At 42.8% G+C, this 16,401-nt stretch overlaps 1 protein-coding gene across 1 annotated transcript in view; it reads left to right on the forward strand.

The window, feature by feature from the left end:
* LYPD6B (LY6/PLAUR domain containing 6B) overlaps positions 1-15,741 on the forward strand; it is a 49,412-nt gene extending 33,671 nt beyond the window's left edge. The window contains 7 exon segments of the mRNA XM_053983163.1: positions 6,285-6,323; positions 6,325-6,444; positions 6,574-6,668; positions 7,743-7,897; positions 9,000-9,098; positions 11,072-11,202; positions 13,880-15,741. Coding sequence (XP_053839138.1) covers positions 6,285-6,323; positions 6,325-6,444; positions 6,574-6,668; positions 7,743-7,897; positions 9,000-9,098; positions 11,072-11,202; positions 13,880-14,053 — 813 coding nt within the window. The 3' untranslated portion in view covers positions 14,054-15,741.
* The last annotated feature ends 660 nt before the right edge of the window (positions 15,742-16,401 follow it).

The following is a 16,401-nucleotide window of genomic DNA, read 5'->3' on the forward strand; positions in this document are numbered from 1 at the left end:
ATCACAAAAATAATTTCTAAATAATTGTGGCAGGAAGGATTTTTAGATTAAAAAAAAAAAAAAGGAACTCGTTGGCCAAGAAGGGAATAAAAAATTCTGCTTTTCCAGGATGGCTCTGGGAGGGTTCAAACCCTGTCAGGAATCACCCCTGATTTAATTAACCTCAATTAACTAAGGCAGCTAATTAAAATCCAGAGCAATCTGTGTATTTGCTGTGGCCCAGGAATTGCGGATTTTGGGGTAGGAATATCCACAGGAGGAATTCTCCGTGGAATAATTGATTTTTTTTCCCATGGAATCCCTCATTGCTGGTGATTTTGGGCAAAAAAAGAAAAAAAAAAAAAAAAAATGCTCCTGGCACCATTTCCACCTTCCCAGGGAAGGAGCCTGAGAGGAAAAAAAACCTTGGAAAATTTATTTTCTAAAGGGAGAAAATCAAGTGGAAAATCCACTCTCATCCATGTAGTGACAGCTTGAAATATTGAGGTATTAATAAAAAATATTTAGGTATTAATTAATGAAATCAACTCAGATCCTCCAAACTGGAATTACCTGAATTTTTTTTTTTTTTTTCCCTTTTCCCTATAATATCTCGAAGTGCTGAGGGAAATCTGTGTAGCCTGGTGAATATAGACCTGGGGGAAAAAAAAATTATATTTTTATTTTTATTTTTATTTTATTTAAAATTTATATTTATATTTATTTATATTTTATTTTTATATTTATACTTATATTTAAACTTATATTTATATTTATATCTATACCTATATTTATATCTATATTCATATCTATTATTTTAAGAAGGGTGTGCATAATTTCTCTTCTAAAAGACTGCAGCATTTTTAGGTGCGGCATAAAAAAAAAAAAGAATAATAAAAATAAACAGCAAAATAATAAAAATAAAACGGCAGAATAATAATAAAAACAAGAAAATGACAGAACAAGAATAAATAGAAAATATTTAAAATATAAAATAATATTGAAATAATACATATAATTATACATATATTTATATTTATGATATAATTAATTAAAATTATATGAGTTATGTATTATATAAAAATAATCTATTTTTCTATAATATCCTGTATAAAATATGTTCATTTATATAGGATATATACAAATAATACATTTATAAAATTATATATATTATTATATATAAATTTATAAAAAATATATAAATATATATATAAATTTATAAAATGATTTTTATATATATAAATAATAAATTTAGATATATTTTATATCTAAAATATATTTATTTATATAGAATAATATATAAATATAAAATAATAAACATAAATATCATGGAAATCATAAAAATATCACCTAAAAAAGTGACCTGCTTTTGAAAATACACATTAAAATATATAAAATGTATATCACCTACTTTAAAAGTTGCATTTTTCAATAAGAACTTTAATTCCTACTCGTTTATTCCTCAAAAAATGGGAATTCCCAGAGCTTGGAATGGCTTCAGGAGCATCAGGATAAAATTCCCTCTCTGTGGGTTCGATTAGAGCCCAGTGGTCAGAACTGATCCTTGAATTCAGAATTAATCCTTAAATTCCAAATTGATCCTTAAATTCAGAATTAATCCTTAAATTCCAAATTGATCCTTAAATTCAGAATTAATCCTTGAATTCAGAGCTGATCCTTAAATTCAGAACTGATCCTTGAATTCAGAGCTGATCCTTAAATTCAGAATTGATCCTTAAATTCAGAGCTGATCCTTAAATTCAGAACTGATCCTTAAATTCAGAACTGATCCTTAAATTCAGAATTAATCCTTAAATTCCAAATTGATCCTTAAATTCAGAATTAATCCTTGAATTCAGAGCTGATCCTTAAATTCAGAACTGATCCTTAAATTCAGAATTAATCCTTAAATTCAGAATTGATCCTTAAATTCAGAGCTGATCCTTAAAATCAGAATTGATCCTTAAATTCAGAACTGATCCTTAAATTTAAAACTGATCCTTGAATTCAGAGCTGATCCTTAAATTCAGAATTAATCCTTAAATTCAGAGCTGATCCTTAAATTCAGTATTTGTTCTTATATTCAGAATTAATCCTTAAATTCAGAGCTGATCCTTAAATTCAGAATTTTTGCTTATATTCAGAATTAGTCTGAAATTCAGAAGGATTTTTTGGTGGGCCTGGGCTGTTTCAGGGTTTTTATTTGGGGCTTTTCCCAGCTTGACCATTCCGTGATTCCTCAGTTTTTCCTGATTTTTGGGCCAGTGATGGTGAAAGGGTGGCTCTGGCCTTGTGCTGGCATCTGGAGGGAAGCAGCTCCCAAGGAGATTTTAGGGGCAGTCGGAGAATTATTCCTGCAGGAAATGCTGGAATGTTTGATGAAATATTCTCTGCATTCCATATTAAACATAAATCAGCTGTCAGTTGAATTTTGTGAAAGCAAATCTTAAAGGAAAAAAAACCAAAAAGCTGTTTATTCCCTTATTCCTGTAATCTCTTTTCTCCAGAGCCGGATTAAATTCCAATTTCCAGCCTTGCACAGGTGAGGGGGAGATTTAAACCAGTTCCAAGAGATGTAGAAAAGCTGTTCCAAACTCGGCTTTTGGCCGTCAGAGCTTTGGCAACGCGCAGTTCTTTGAGGAAATGGAAAACTGGCAGGAATTTCACCTCATCAATGGGTTTTTAGACAAAATGAATGATTTTCCACGTGGGGAAGATCCATCCATCCACGATGGGGGATTCTGAATTTTAGCCTAAAAGTCAGTTTGGGCTGTGAAAGGAATAATGCACTTTTCATCCCGTGTTTTCAGCTCACAAATCCTTCACCCCAGCGATGCTTCCCAGGTTTATCGTGTTCATCAGGGATTATTTTCTTTCTGAAATCATGTGTTTGGTGCAGTCAGACACCTCCCGTGCCAACATCCTCCCCCGAGCTAAACGATGTCGTGCTTTACTTTTACAAGATCGCAGATAAAGAACTTGGCAATTTCTTGTAATTAAGGCCAAATTTTCGTTCCAAGTGGGGTTCTGGGCGCAGCTGAAGGAAACGTGTGGTGGTTCAAGATCCGGTTGATGAGTTCACTTTGATTGTGTCGCTGCTGCTCCTTGCAGGTGTCTGTCAGTGTGATGTAAAATCCATTTTTCTGGGGTGTGTTGTGCTAATAATAACACGCTGCGAGGCAAAAAGTGAAAAAACACAAACTTAACTCAGCGGGAAAAAAAAAAAAAAAAAAGAGAAAACTTCCATGGCAAAGAGTTCTCAATTTGCAGATCTGCAGTAATTCCTGGGGTGCTTTAATCTGTCAAAACACTCACTTTTCCCCACCTTAGCACTTTTAGATGTGCCTGTTTGTTTCCTAAAGAAAATTTTGGGGTTTTTGAAGCTTTGTCCTGTCCACTTCTTCACTGGCTGAGTTTTGCAGGCACTGAGTGGTCTCCAGAGGAGAGCGTGAGAATGGGGCAGCCCTTTGAGCCAAGCTGAATTCCCTCGGTGGCCTTTGGGGTTTGTGGCTGGGCCACGTCAGGTGTTGGGGTTTTACCTTCCCATCCCTGAACAGAAAATCCCTTTCTGCCCGTGGAGCTCTCGTGTCACCCAAGTGCGGTTTAACAGAATTTTTGCAATTATCTAACAGCACCCGAAAATTGCTTTGCTAAATGACAGCAGGAAGTTTCATCTGCATTCCATATCTGCTGTTCAATCTGCTAATCCTCCACTGAGCCTGCCAGGAAAAACAATGTCAGCAGACTGGAATTTTATTAAAATCAGAGAGCAGGGAATGCTGCTTCCCACTTTTCCATCACGCCCTGCGAGGTTCCAGCCTTCAGGAATATTTTCATTGCCTCAGCCGTTGTGTTCCTGGTTGTTTTTTCCTTGAAATGGGTTTCAGTCACAGGTTTTTTTTTTTTTTTACAGCACTCAGCCCTTCCCTTTTGGGTTGTCTTCCCTCCCCCAGGAAAGCTGGAGCTCCCAGTTTGCTCTTGTTTATATAAGTTAATCTTCCATGTTGTGACATTTTTCCCCCCCTCATTAATGAGAGCTCCTAATTGGGCCTAATGAAACATTTACTCACTCTGCTCGATAATATTATCAGCGAGCTCCGCAGAGATAAGGCACTGTGAAGAAAATAAGCTTTTGAAAGATTCTGGGTGAGATATGAAAGCCACTTTTGGGCCAATATTTTCTTATTTGATTGGATTTGTGGTGCAGCTGTGTAACCAAGCCATGGCAAACAACATCCATTATTTATTGGCCTGCTTGGCAAACAAGGACACCTTTGACTGCATCAGGTTGGGAGGTCGATTTACTGAGCCTTTCCCCCAGCCAGAGAGTCACTTTTTTCTTTCTTTTTTTTTTTTTGTGTGTGTTTATATTCCCTCAAATTTTCCATTTGGCACGAGGGGAAAGCGAGAGGAGCCTGGGGGAGGGGAGCAGGGGGGGGAGCCTGGGGCTGTGGCAAACTGGCACAAGTGGAATTGTGCCTTTTATTTCTGCCCCAGGTGCTTCAGATCCAGTTACAGCCCATAAAGGCAGAGTTTCCTTGAGCCAGCAGCAAATACAGGACAAGGAGAGAAGTCCTGGAAATGTTGGAATGATTCGATTCCCTCCCTTCCTGCAGAGGAAAGTGGAGCTTTTAAAATGCCTTTAAAGCATTTTAAAAATGCTTGAAATACACTAAAATTTTGTAAAATTCTTGATCAAAACTGTGTTGCTTGAGACATTCTAAGGATATAATAAGGATATTCCAAGGATTTCAGTGTCCCAGGCCAGGTTGGAAGGGCTTGGAGCGAGCTGAAGGCGTGGAAGTGGAAGGGAGGTGGAACTGGATGAGCTTTAAATTCCCTTCCACCCCAAACCATCCTGGAATTCCAGGATAAACACAGGATCCAGGAAGGAGAGTGAGGACTTGAGGCACAGAAAAGACTCTTCTCATCTCGTTACCAACATCCCTCGAGCATTTTTAAGGTTAGGAACCCTCTTGGAGTCAGGAAATCTGGATCCTTGGTGGTGCAGGGGCACAAGGGTGAGGTGGTTGGGATCAGGAATGTGTGGCTCTGGAAACTGGGGCCTTGGAATGACTTGGAATTCCAGGAGTTGGATCAGTGATTTGGAATTCCAGGAGTTGGATCAGTGATTTGGAATTCCAGGAGTTGGATCAATGACTTGGAATTCCAGGAGTTGGATCAGTGATTTGGAATTCCAGGAGTTGGATCAATGACTTGGAATTCCAGGAGTTGGATCAGTGATTTGGAATTCCAGGAGTTGGATCAATGATTTGGAATTCCAGGAGTTGGATCAGTGATTTGGAATTCCAGGAGTTGGATCAATGACTTGGAATTCCAGGAGTTGGATCAGTGATTTGGAATTCCAGGAGTTGGATCAATGACTTAGAATTCCAGGAGTTGGATCAATGATTTGGAATTCCAGGAGTTGGATCAATGACTTGGAATTCCAGGAGTTGGATCAGTGATTTGGAATTCCAGGAGTTGGATCAATGACTTGGAATTCCAGGAGTTGGATCAGTGATTTGGAATTCCAGGAGTTGGATCAATGACTTGGAATTCCAGGAGTTGGATCAATGATTTGGAATTCCAGGAGTTGGATCAATGACTTGGAATTCCAGGAGTTGGATCAGTGATTTGGAATTCCAGGAGTTGGATCAATGATTTGGAATTCCAGGAGTTGGATCAGTGATTTGGAATTCCAGGAGTTGGATCAATGACTTGGAATTCCAGGAGTTGGATCAGTGATTTGGAATTCCAGGAGTTGGATCAATGACTTGGAATTCCAGGAGTTGGATCAGTGATTTGGAATTCCAGGAGTTGGATCAATGACTTGGAATTCCAGGAGTTGGATCAGTGATTTGGAATTCCAGGAGTTGGATCAATGACTTGGAATTCCAGGAGTTGGATCAGCTCCACACATTGAGGGGGGACCTGTTTGTTCATCAGCCTCTCATTGGTTTGTCTTCACTCCCTCAGGTTCCCTTGTGCTTCTTCAATTTTGGCCATTCCAGAGTGAAAAGAAATAGTGAAAAATTCTTTATTGCCATCTGTCTCAGTTTTATAGAATATATAGCAAAAAATACCCATAGGCAAGCATTTTAATGTTAGCATTTTAATATTAAATTAAGTATTAATATTGAATTGTTAATATTTTACTACAACATTATTTTAAAATAATTTTACTATTTTATAATATATCAATATTAATTACCTATTGTTAATATATTGTATTTTGGGCAGAATCCTGGGGAAAGTTGGGATAGCTCTGGAATGGGAATGTTCACTGCTGTGGTCCCACACAGGTCATCCCCTCAGTCGTGGTTTTCCTGGAGGAAACTCATCCTCAGGGGTGGACTGAGCCCCATCCCTTCACTTTTTGCCTTTTATTTGTCTTTTATGGCACTGGAATATGGCAGGAAGGAGGGAATTTCAATTTCTGCAGTGTCTCATCACTCAGGAAGAGCCATATTGTGTAGTTCAAGTGGTCCTTTGGATATTTCGTTATAAAAACCTAACTCTTATCTTAATTTAATGCTGATTTGTTTCTTGAAAACAGAATTTTGGTGATCTGTTGCTGTTTGTTCTCCACAGATTCTTCTGCCTAATCCTTCTGATCCTGGGCCGCAGCCAGAAGGAACCTGGGCCATCCTATGGAAAACAGCGTTGGAAGTACACAGGCAGCAGAGGTGGGCTGTGACTTTGGAGTGTCTCCTGAAATAGATCCATAAATCCAAGGTTTCGTCAGCAGCGTGGTGAAATTCACAGTAAAACCCACAATTCCTAAAATTCTCTTGGTAGCTTGGTTGGCAAAACCATCCCCGCTGGAAAAGGAAAAACCCCAACCGATCCAAAAAACACGGGGGGAAAAGGGAAATTCCTGGAATTCTCTGCTGAGCATTTCCAGCCTGGCCAGGGTGTGCCTGGAATTTTGGAGGGAATGCCTTTGGCTCAGGTTTGGCAGGAGCCTCCACTCCAGCTTGTTTGTCCTGCTGGGAATTTGCATGGGAGGAGCGAGGGTTGTGATTTGTAATATCCGAACGCGGCTCCAGGGTCGCTGGAATTTGCCACAATTCCCTGTGTTTGTCTGGAGGTGTGGGAAATCTAAATACCAACCTGAGCCAAATGTTCAGCTCTTCTCTCTGAAGCCTTGGCAGAGCACCCAGGGGGCCCCAAATAAATGGATTTTTTGGGTGATTGCACCTCATCCCCGTGAACTTCCCACCCTGCCCTCCTCCAAAACGTCTTCCTTAGCATTCCCTTGGGATGCGCCTAAAAAGAAAGAAATTGAATTCACACTTAAAAATTTTAATGCTGTGACGGCACTTAAAGTGCACTTAAAGTTCAGATGATGAAGTTAAATTTATTTCTCTCAGGTAAGGGATTGGTTGTTGGTGTTAAAATTGAGATTTCTCTGCGTTTAGTGCTGTTTATTCCACACCGTTTCAAGCTGGGTCTCAAGGACCTCAATCCTGCTGATTTGTAGGAATCCTTCCAAGGAATTTTTAAGGCTCCCACTGCTCCGGAGGACAAATAGATGGAAGCAAGGACGTGAACTTGAGTTTGTTTTGCGAGTTCCAGCCCTCTGTGAGGGCTTCTGGCCAGCAGAAGGCACCACCAGCTCAGCTTTGTGCCGCTCAGCAGCTCGCCGGCATTCCCGGCTGGATCTCCACGCTTCCAGCAGGATTTCGCAGCAAATTCGTCATCCTGCGCCTCAGATCCTCACAATTCCCACTAAATAATGTGCTCCCTTGCTTTTCCAGGCCTGAGGGGTGGGGGTTTCCCTGAGCAGTGATGCCCACGATGGGGGCGTTGGGGCGCGCGCTGGCCCGAGCCGTTCTCCCGTTCCTCATCCTCTCGGGAAGTTGGGTTTCAGCTGAGAACATCAACTTCTACAACATCAGGCCTCCACTAGACCGTAAGTAGCTTTTTTTTTTTTATGGAGTTCTGGCCTTTTCCCTGTGGAATTCTGGCCTTTTTTTCCCTGTGCAATTCTAGCTTAAAATCGTCATTATTTGCCCCATCCTTCCAGTCCTTCGCGTTTCAGCTGCTCGTCTCCAGAGAAACTTCAAAATAAATGTTCTGCTTCTCAACCCACAGCACTTTAATAACTGACAGGTTTACTAAATGAAAATAAATCGAATCATTGCCGAATTAAAGAGTGCACAAGGACTTTGGCACTTTAAGGGCTTTCCTTGTGTTATTTCTGTCTGCCTGCAGAGGAAATTAAGCAGCGGTTTTCTTGTAAATAATCCAGAACAGGTGGTTTTGGTCTTTTATCTCGTTGGGGGTTTTGTAAGGGGAGGAATAGGTGTTGCTGCATGCAATTAACTCACTCTGAAGGTAATTAAAAACCCTGTGGGACCTGTGAAGCCAGTTGGCGCTAATGGCATCGTGTATTTTTTATTTATTTAAATTTTTTTTTGCCTCTTATCTGGCATCAGCAGTGCTCCATCCCTTCATTTGCATTATCTGCGTCGTTAAACCAGCCAGGAAATAATAGCTGGGAATAATACCTGCCCCTAATGAACCCTGCACCTTCCAATAATTCATGGAAATAATGGAAATGAGATTTTAAAAGACCTTTTGTTTCAAGGATCCAACTTCTCCTTCCGAGTGGGAGATCAAGCGCTGGAGCTGCTTTGGAAATGCGGTTTTTCCATCAAAGGGAAATGTAGATTTATGTTTGCTCCATGAGGAGGGAGATAAACTCTTCCTTATTTCCTGCTTTTCCCACCACTGCCTCAATTTTGGATTGTGAGAGTGAAAACATGAGGATATTTTTTGAGTTCAAGCCTAGAGGGGAAAAAAAAAAAAAAAAAGCTTTCTGCAAAACTTGTTTTATTTGTCTAACAGTGAAAAGATGTAAATAGATATAATTTATTCCTGTAAATACATACATTTTAAATATATTACAAAACAATTTCTGCACAAGCGTAATTTTGAACACTTTAATTTTTTTTTTCTCAACGCTTCCCAGCTGACTTTTTTTTTTTTTTTTTTTTTTAACCCTTTCCAAGCCACTCCATTCCCAAACAGCTTCAAGTGCTTTACCTGTGACAACGCAGTGGACAACTACAACTGCAACCGATGGGCTGAAGACAGGTGGTGTCCCGAAAGTGAGTGGGGCTGCATGAGGAGATCCCTGTGTTTTTCAAACTTGTTTTGCCCTGGTCACCCCCTTGGAGACGCCTGGCTCGGTTTTGTTCTTGGTGATGCCGAGTCAGGTGGTTTCTGCTGACGGTTTTGGCCATTCCAGAGTGTAAAGCAACAGTGAAAAATTCTTTACCTCCATCCCTCTCTGTTTTATATAGCAAAAAATTCAAGCATTTAAAATAATATTAGTATTTTAATATTAAATTATTTATTTATTTATTTATTTATTTATTTATTTATTATTAATTTATTTATTTAATTATTTGAATTGAACGTTAATATTTTAATATAGCATTATTTAAAATATTTTACTATAGCATTATTTTAAATAATTTCAATATTTTGTAATACATCCGTATTAATTACCTCTTCAGAGTGTAAAGCAACAGTGAAAAATGCTTTATCTCCATCTCTCTCCATTTTATATAGCAAAAAATGCAAGCATTTAAAATAATATTAGTATTTTAATATTTATTTATTTATTTATTTATTTATTATTAATTTATTTAATTATTTGAATTGAATGTTAATATTTTAATATAACATTATTTAAAATATTTTACTATAACACTATTTTAAATAATTCTAATATTTTGTAATACATCCGTATTAATTACCTATTATTATATAATATAATACCATATATTATATATATGTTTCCCTGTGTATCTGTATAATCTATATAACGATGTGCTTTGCAGGAGTTAATTTTAGTCTTGTTGAAAAAACCTGAAAAATTTCATCTGCAGCTTTATCCTCTTCAGAGTGTAAAGCAACAGTGAAAAATTCTTTACCTCCATCCCTCTCCGTTTTATATAGCAAAAATTGCAAGCATTTAAAATAATGTTAGTGTTTTAATATTAAATTAAGTATTAATATTGAATTGAATGTTAATATTTTAATGTAACATTTTAAAAATACTTTTAATATTTTATAATACATCAGTGTTAATTCCCTATATTAATATATTGTTATTAATATATTATTAATATATTAGTATATTGTAATGTATTACATTTTTTCATTACATTATATAATATATAATATATAATATATAATATATAATATATAATATTAATAATTATATATTATATATTATATATTATATATTATATATTATATATGTTTCCCTGTGTATCCATATAACGATGTGCTTCCCAGGAATTAATTTTAATCTTATTTAAAACACCTGAAGGATTTCCTCTGTCGCTTTATTTTCTTCAGGGTTGTAAAGGGACAGTGAAAAATTATTTATCCGCGTCTCCCACTTTTATATAACAAAAAAATTCATTTTCAAGCAGATGTTTATTAATGCATCAATATTAATTACCTGTGTTTCTCTGCGTATATATCTAGTGAGCTGCTTCCCAGGAGTTAATTTAAAGATGTTTAACAAACCTGAAGAATTTCCTCTGTAGCTTTTAACTTTCCCTTCCCCTTGGACGCCATCCCCAAAATTTCCTGTTCTTTGTGGGCAGCGGGACCTGCCTGACGGGGGATCACACCTGTGCTGGGGAGGATAAAGGATTCTCAGAAAAGAACGGGAGCGTTCCCTCATTTTTCACATTCACGGGAGCGGTGGGAGCGGGGAAGAAGCGAAGCGGAGGAATGAGGAAACCGACCTGAAACCGCACGGGAGCGCGCTGCCAGAGGGAGGAGAGAAATAAAAACAAACGTGTGGCTGATGGTGCTAATTAGTAACTTCAACCAAAGCAGCCTTGCTGGAGGTTTGAAGGGCCGGCTGAGATTTCACAGTAATTAATTTCTTGCTAAAAATGCTCCGTTGATGGAGTTGCAAGCAGTTCTGTAGGGCCGTTCCCTTGGGAATGCTTTGCTGCGCTGCGCGTAGGGAAAAACGCGGGAACTGCGTGAAGTTTTGGGATGCCGCTCCAAAGGGTCAGTGATGGGAATGGGATTCCTGCTTCTGCCTTTGCAGGCACTCGCTACTGCCTGACCGCTCACCTCTTCACGGCGCGCGGGGAGAGCACCTCGGTCACCAAGAGATGCGCCACGGGCGAGGAGTGTCACCTGGTGGGCTGCCACCGCCGCGGGGACAGCGGCCACACGGTCAGCGCCGCGCCTGCTCCTGCTCTGCTCCTGCCCTACTCATACCCTGCTCCTGCCCTACTCATACCCTGCTCCTGCTCTGCTCTGCCCTGCTCCTGCTCTGCTTGTGTCCTGTTCTGCTCCTGCCCTACTTATACCCTGCTCCTGCCCTACTCATAGCCTGCTCCTGCTCTGCTCTGCCCTGCTCCTGCTCTGCTTGTGTCCTGTTCTACTCCTGCTCTACTCATACCCTGCTCCTGCTCTGCCCTGCTCATGTCCTGCTCCTGCCCTACTCATACCCTGCTCCTGCTCTGCTCTGCCCTGCTCATGTCCTGCTCCTGCTCTGCTCTGTCCTGCTCCTGCTCTGCTCCTGCCCTACTCATACCCTGCTCCTTCCCTACTCATACCCTGCTCCTGCTCTGCTCTGTCCTGCTCCTGCTCTGCTCCTGCCCTACTCATGCTCTGCTCTTGCCCTACTCATACCCTGCTCCTGCCCTACTCATACCCTGCTCCTGCTCTGCTCTGCCCTGCTCATGTCCTGCTCCTGCTCTACTCATACCCTGCTCCTGCTCTGCTTGTGTCCTGTTCTACTCCTGCTCTACTCATACCCTGCTACTGCTCTGCTTGTGTCCTGTTCTACTCCTGCTCTGCTCTGTCCTGCTCCTGCTCTGCCCATGTCCTGCTCATGTCCTGCTCCTGCTCTACTCATACCCTACTCCTGCTCGCTCTGCCCTGCTCATGTCCTGCTCCTGCTCTGCCCCTGCTCTGCTCTGAGCTGCTCGTGTTCTGCTCAACCCTGCTCCTGCTCTACTCATACCCTACTCCTGCTCTGCTCTGCCCTGATCCTGCTTCTACTCCTGCTCTACTCATACCCTACTCCTGCTCGCTCTGCCCTGCTCCTGCTCTGCTCTGTCCTGCTCCTGCTCTACTCATACCCTACTCCTGCTCTGCTTGTGTCCTGTTCTACTCCTGCTCTGCTCTGAGCTGCTCGTGTCCTGCTCATGTCCTGCTCCTGCTCTGCTCTGAGCTGCTCGTGTTCTCCTCAACCCTGCTCCTGCCTATATAATCCTACTCATACCCTACTCCTGCTCTGCTCTGCCCTGATCCTGCTCTACTCCTGCTCTACTTATACCCTACTCCTGCTCGCTCTGCCCTGCTCCTGCTCCACTCGTGTCCTGCTCCTGCTTTACTCCTGCTCTGCTCTGAGCTGCTTGTGTTCTGCTCAACCCTGCTCCTGCTCGCTCTGCCCTGCTCCTGCTCTGCTCTGTCCTGCTCCTGCTCTACTCATACCCTGCTCCTGCTCTACTCATACCCTGCTCCTGCTCTGCTTGTGTCCTGTTCTACTCCTGCTCTGCTCTGAGCTGCTTGTGTTCTGCTCATGTCCTGCTCCTGCTCTACTCCTGCTCTGCTTTGCCCTGCTCCTGTTCTACTCATACCCTGTTCCTGCTCTACTCACACCCTGCTCCCTATTTCTGTCCTATTCCTGCTCTACTCATACCCTGCTCCTGCTCTACTTGTACCCTGCTCCTGCCCCACTCCTGCCCTATTCCTTAGGTGCCCTAATCCTGCCCTGCTCCCACCCTACTCCTGCCCTACTCCTGCCCTGCTCCTGGGGCTGGAGGTGGCAATTCCAGGACTGGTTTTACCAGGAGGATGTGCCAGGAGCTGCTCTGCACTGGGAACAGTGGGATTTCTGCATGCTGTGCACTGGGAACAGTGGGATTTCTGCATGCTCTGCACTGGGGACAATGGGATTTCTGCAGGAGAAGCAGTGGGAGCAATGGGATTTCTGCATGCTGTGCACTGGGAACAATGGGATTTCTGCATGCTCTGCACTGGGGAAGAATGGGATTTCTGCATGCTCTGCACTGGGAACAGTGGGATTTCTGCATGCTCTGCACTTGGAGCAATGGGATTTCTGTATGCTCTGCACTGGGAACAATGGGATTTCTGCATGCTCTGCACTGGGAGCAATGGGATTTCTGCACGCTCTGCACTGGGGAACAATGGGATTTCTGCAGGAGAAGCAGTGGGAGCAATGGGATTTCTGCATGCTGTGCACTGGGAACAATGGGATTTCTGCATGCTCTGCACTGGGAGCAATGGGATTTCTGCAGGAGAAGCAGTGGGAGCAATGGGATTTCTTCATGCTCTGCACTGGGAGCAATGGGATTTCTGCATGCTCTGCACTGGGGAAGAATGGGATTTCTGCATGCTGTGCACTGGGAACAGTGGGATTTCTGCATGCTCTGCACTGGGGAACAATGGGATTTCTGCAGGAGAAGCAGTGGGAACAATGGGATTTCTTCATGCTCTGCACTGGGAACAATGGGATTTCTGCAGGAGAAGTAGTGGGAACAATGGGATTTCTTCATGCTCTGCACTGGGAACAATGGGATTTCTTCATGCTCTGCACTGGGAACAATGGGATTTCTTCATGCTCTGCACTGGGGAACAATGGGATTTCTGCATGCTGTGCACTGGGAACAGTGGGATTTCTGCATGCTCTGCACTGGGGAACAATGGGATTTCTGCAGGAGAAGTAGTGGGAACAATGGGATTTCTGCATGCTCTGCACTGGGAGCAATGGGATTTCTGCATGCCCTGAATTAATCCCCGCCGAATTAATTACCTTGATTTAATTACCCTGAATTAATTGATTAACCACCCCGCGTTAACGACCCTTTTCTCCCGGCAGGAGTGTGTTTCCTGCTGCGAAGGCATGATCTGCAACGTGGAGATCCCCACCAACGCCACCAACGCGGTGTTCGCCGTGCTGCAGGCGCGCAGGACGGCCGCGGGCAGCCGCGCGCTGCCCAGCCTGGTGGCACTGGTGGCACCGGTGGCACTGGTGACAATGGCACTGTCCTGACACGGCACCCCCAGACAGAGCTGCTGGGACAGTCCCCGGGCCAGGAACCTCCAGGATCTCCAAGAAGTCGCTGATGTTCCCTCATCCCAGCAAATTTAAGGAAAGGCGCATCCTGAGCTCCTTGGGTGTTTTAGCGGGAATCCTTCCCCGGCAGCATGGAAAATAAACCCCACAAAAACCCCCCACGGTGGGTGGGGCAGTGGGGTGGACTCAAGTTTTGATCCCCTGTTTTCTGAGCAAAATGCACATTTTTGGGGGGGGTTTGAGGACAGAACTGTGGCAATCACAATCAAAAGGAGATTTGGGTGGATGATGTGGAAAGGTGGGAACTGGATTTAAAGCTTTTATGTGTATAAACAACTCAGAGTTTCTTACCAAGGTGTGTTTGAGCTTATCTTGATTTCACAGAGAACACCTCTGGTTTTCACAGAGAACAAATACGAGGTTGGTTTTTTTTCTGCTCGATCAGAGCTCTCATTTCTCCTGGCAATAACACAAAATTAATTCTTTTCTTTCTGTAAAATGCCTCATCCTCCTCTTGTTTTAACGCTGTAGGAAATGTAGAATTCCTAAAAAAAATCCTGTTGGAGCACCCAGAGCAGAATTCCTGATCTTGCAAAGCAGAGGGATTATTTCCTTGCAATTCCGCTCAGAATATCCCAAAAATCCCCTCAGAATATCACAAAATTTTGTTTTTGTGATATTGGGATGTCATGACTTTGAAATCACAGCGACGGTCAAGCAGCTTCGTTATCCTAAAAATTCCAAGTGGACACTTGGAATAAATAAGGAGGGAGCTCTGCTGTGTTCTCTCTTGATTTGCACAGGTTTTTCCCAGGAATATTATTGTCCTGATGGATGTTTTTGGGAAGGATGGATCACTTAAACTGACTGAAGAAAGAGATTTGGAGCTGTTTCCTGAAAAAATTTGAGTAGCTACAAATTTGGCTTCTTTTACTTCAATATTGCCTTAATTATTTGCTGGTTTGTGTCACTAATTATATTCATTTGTAAAAAAGATTCTGAAACATTTCCAGGCTTGTTGACATTCCGAAATTTCCTCCACAATATTCTTAGGATGCAGAAAGGTGACTGAATTCAGTCTGTGGCTTCTGGACGGGCGATTGTGCAGCTACAAAATTTGGATGGAAAAGCTTTTTCCTTGCCGGAGGAAAACGGTCCTTGATGTCTGAGTCAAGGTTTTCCAAGATCTGGATTCTCGTGGATCCCTCATTTCTCAAGATCTGGATTCTCTCTTTCCATATCTGGATTCTGTGCCATCCAACAGGGCTGGAATTCTGCTCTGGAGCTGGGCTGGGAAAGCTGGGAATGTTCACCTGGAGAAGGGAGGGATCCAGGGAGAGCTTCCAGCACATTCCAGGGCCTAGAGGGGCTTTAGAAGAGCTGGAGAGGGACTGGGGACAAGGCATGGAGGGACAGAAGCCAGGGAATGGCTCCCACTGGGAAAGGGGAGAATTGAGTGGGATATTGGGAAGGAATGCCTGGCTGGGAAGGTGGGGAGGGGCTTGGCCAGAATTCCCAGAGCAGCTGTGGCTGCCCCTGGATCCCTGGAGGTGCCCAAGGTCAGGCTGGATGGAGCTTGGAACAAGCCTTGAGCAGGCTGCCCCAGAGCAGAGTGACAGAACAAAGCAGGGATTCATTCCAAGGATCTCCTCCATGGATCCACCTTGGGCAGCACCAGAGCCCAGCCAGGGCTGCAGCCAAGAGGAACCCAAATGGTCCCAAAATGCACGAGCGCTCCCGGGGGCTCTCACTGGGATCAGCTCTGCTCCATTTGCACCTTGCAGTTCATTGGCCACTTCCAGCCTGAGGTGATCAAGTCCCATCCTGCTTGTTTTTCTCTCTGCAGCCCACGCTGGTTGTGCTCCTGGGCCTGAGCTTTGGATCATTTGTCCTTGGTGCCCAGCTGGAGAAGGAATTGTTTTGTCTCCCTGCTCTGTGCAGAGAGCTCAGCAACACTTGATGTGAAGCTCAGAGCTGCACACCAAAGCAGCACAGAGCCTGAAACATAGAAAATCCAAACCTGAGGCATCACTGGGACAAGGGAAGCTGTCCCTGGATGATCTGGGTCCTTCCCAACCCAAACCATTCCAGGATTCTCTGATGGTCCCATAATTACCTTCATCCTTCTGCTCCATCAAGGACTTTTCCAGATGAAAGCATTTTTTTTTTTTTCTGGTGGACAAACCATTCCAGGTTTCTCTCTGCTCCACGGGGAATTCCTCCAAGTGGAAGTCGGCTCCCACATCTTGGGTCATTGGATTTTTTTCCCCGCACAAATTGCTCCCAAATTCAAATTTTGGGAATAATTCTTCCAATCTCAATGA

Source organism: Vidua macroura, chromosome 7, assembly GCF_024509145.1.
Source record: "Vidua macroura isolate BioBank_ID:100142 chromosome 7, ASM2450914v1, whole genome shotgun sequence".
Classification (NCBI taxonomy): Eukaryota; Metazoa; Chordata; class Aves; order Passeriformes; family Viduidae; genus Vidua; species Vidua macroura.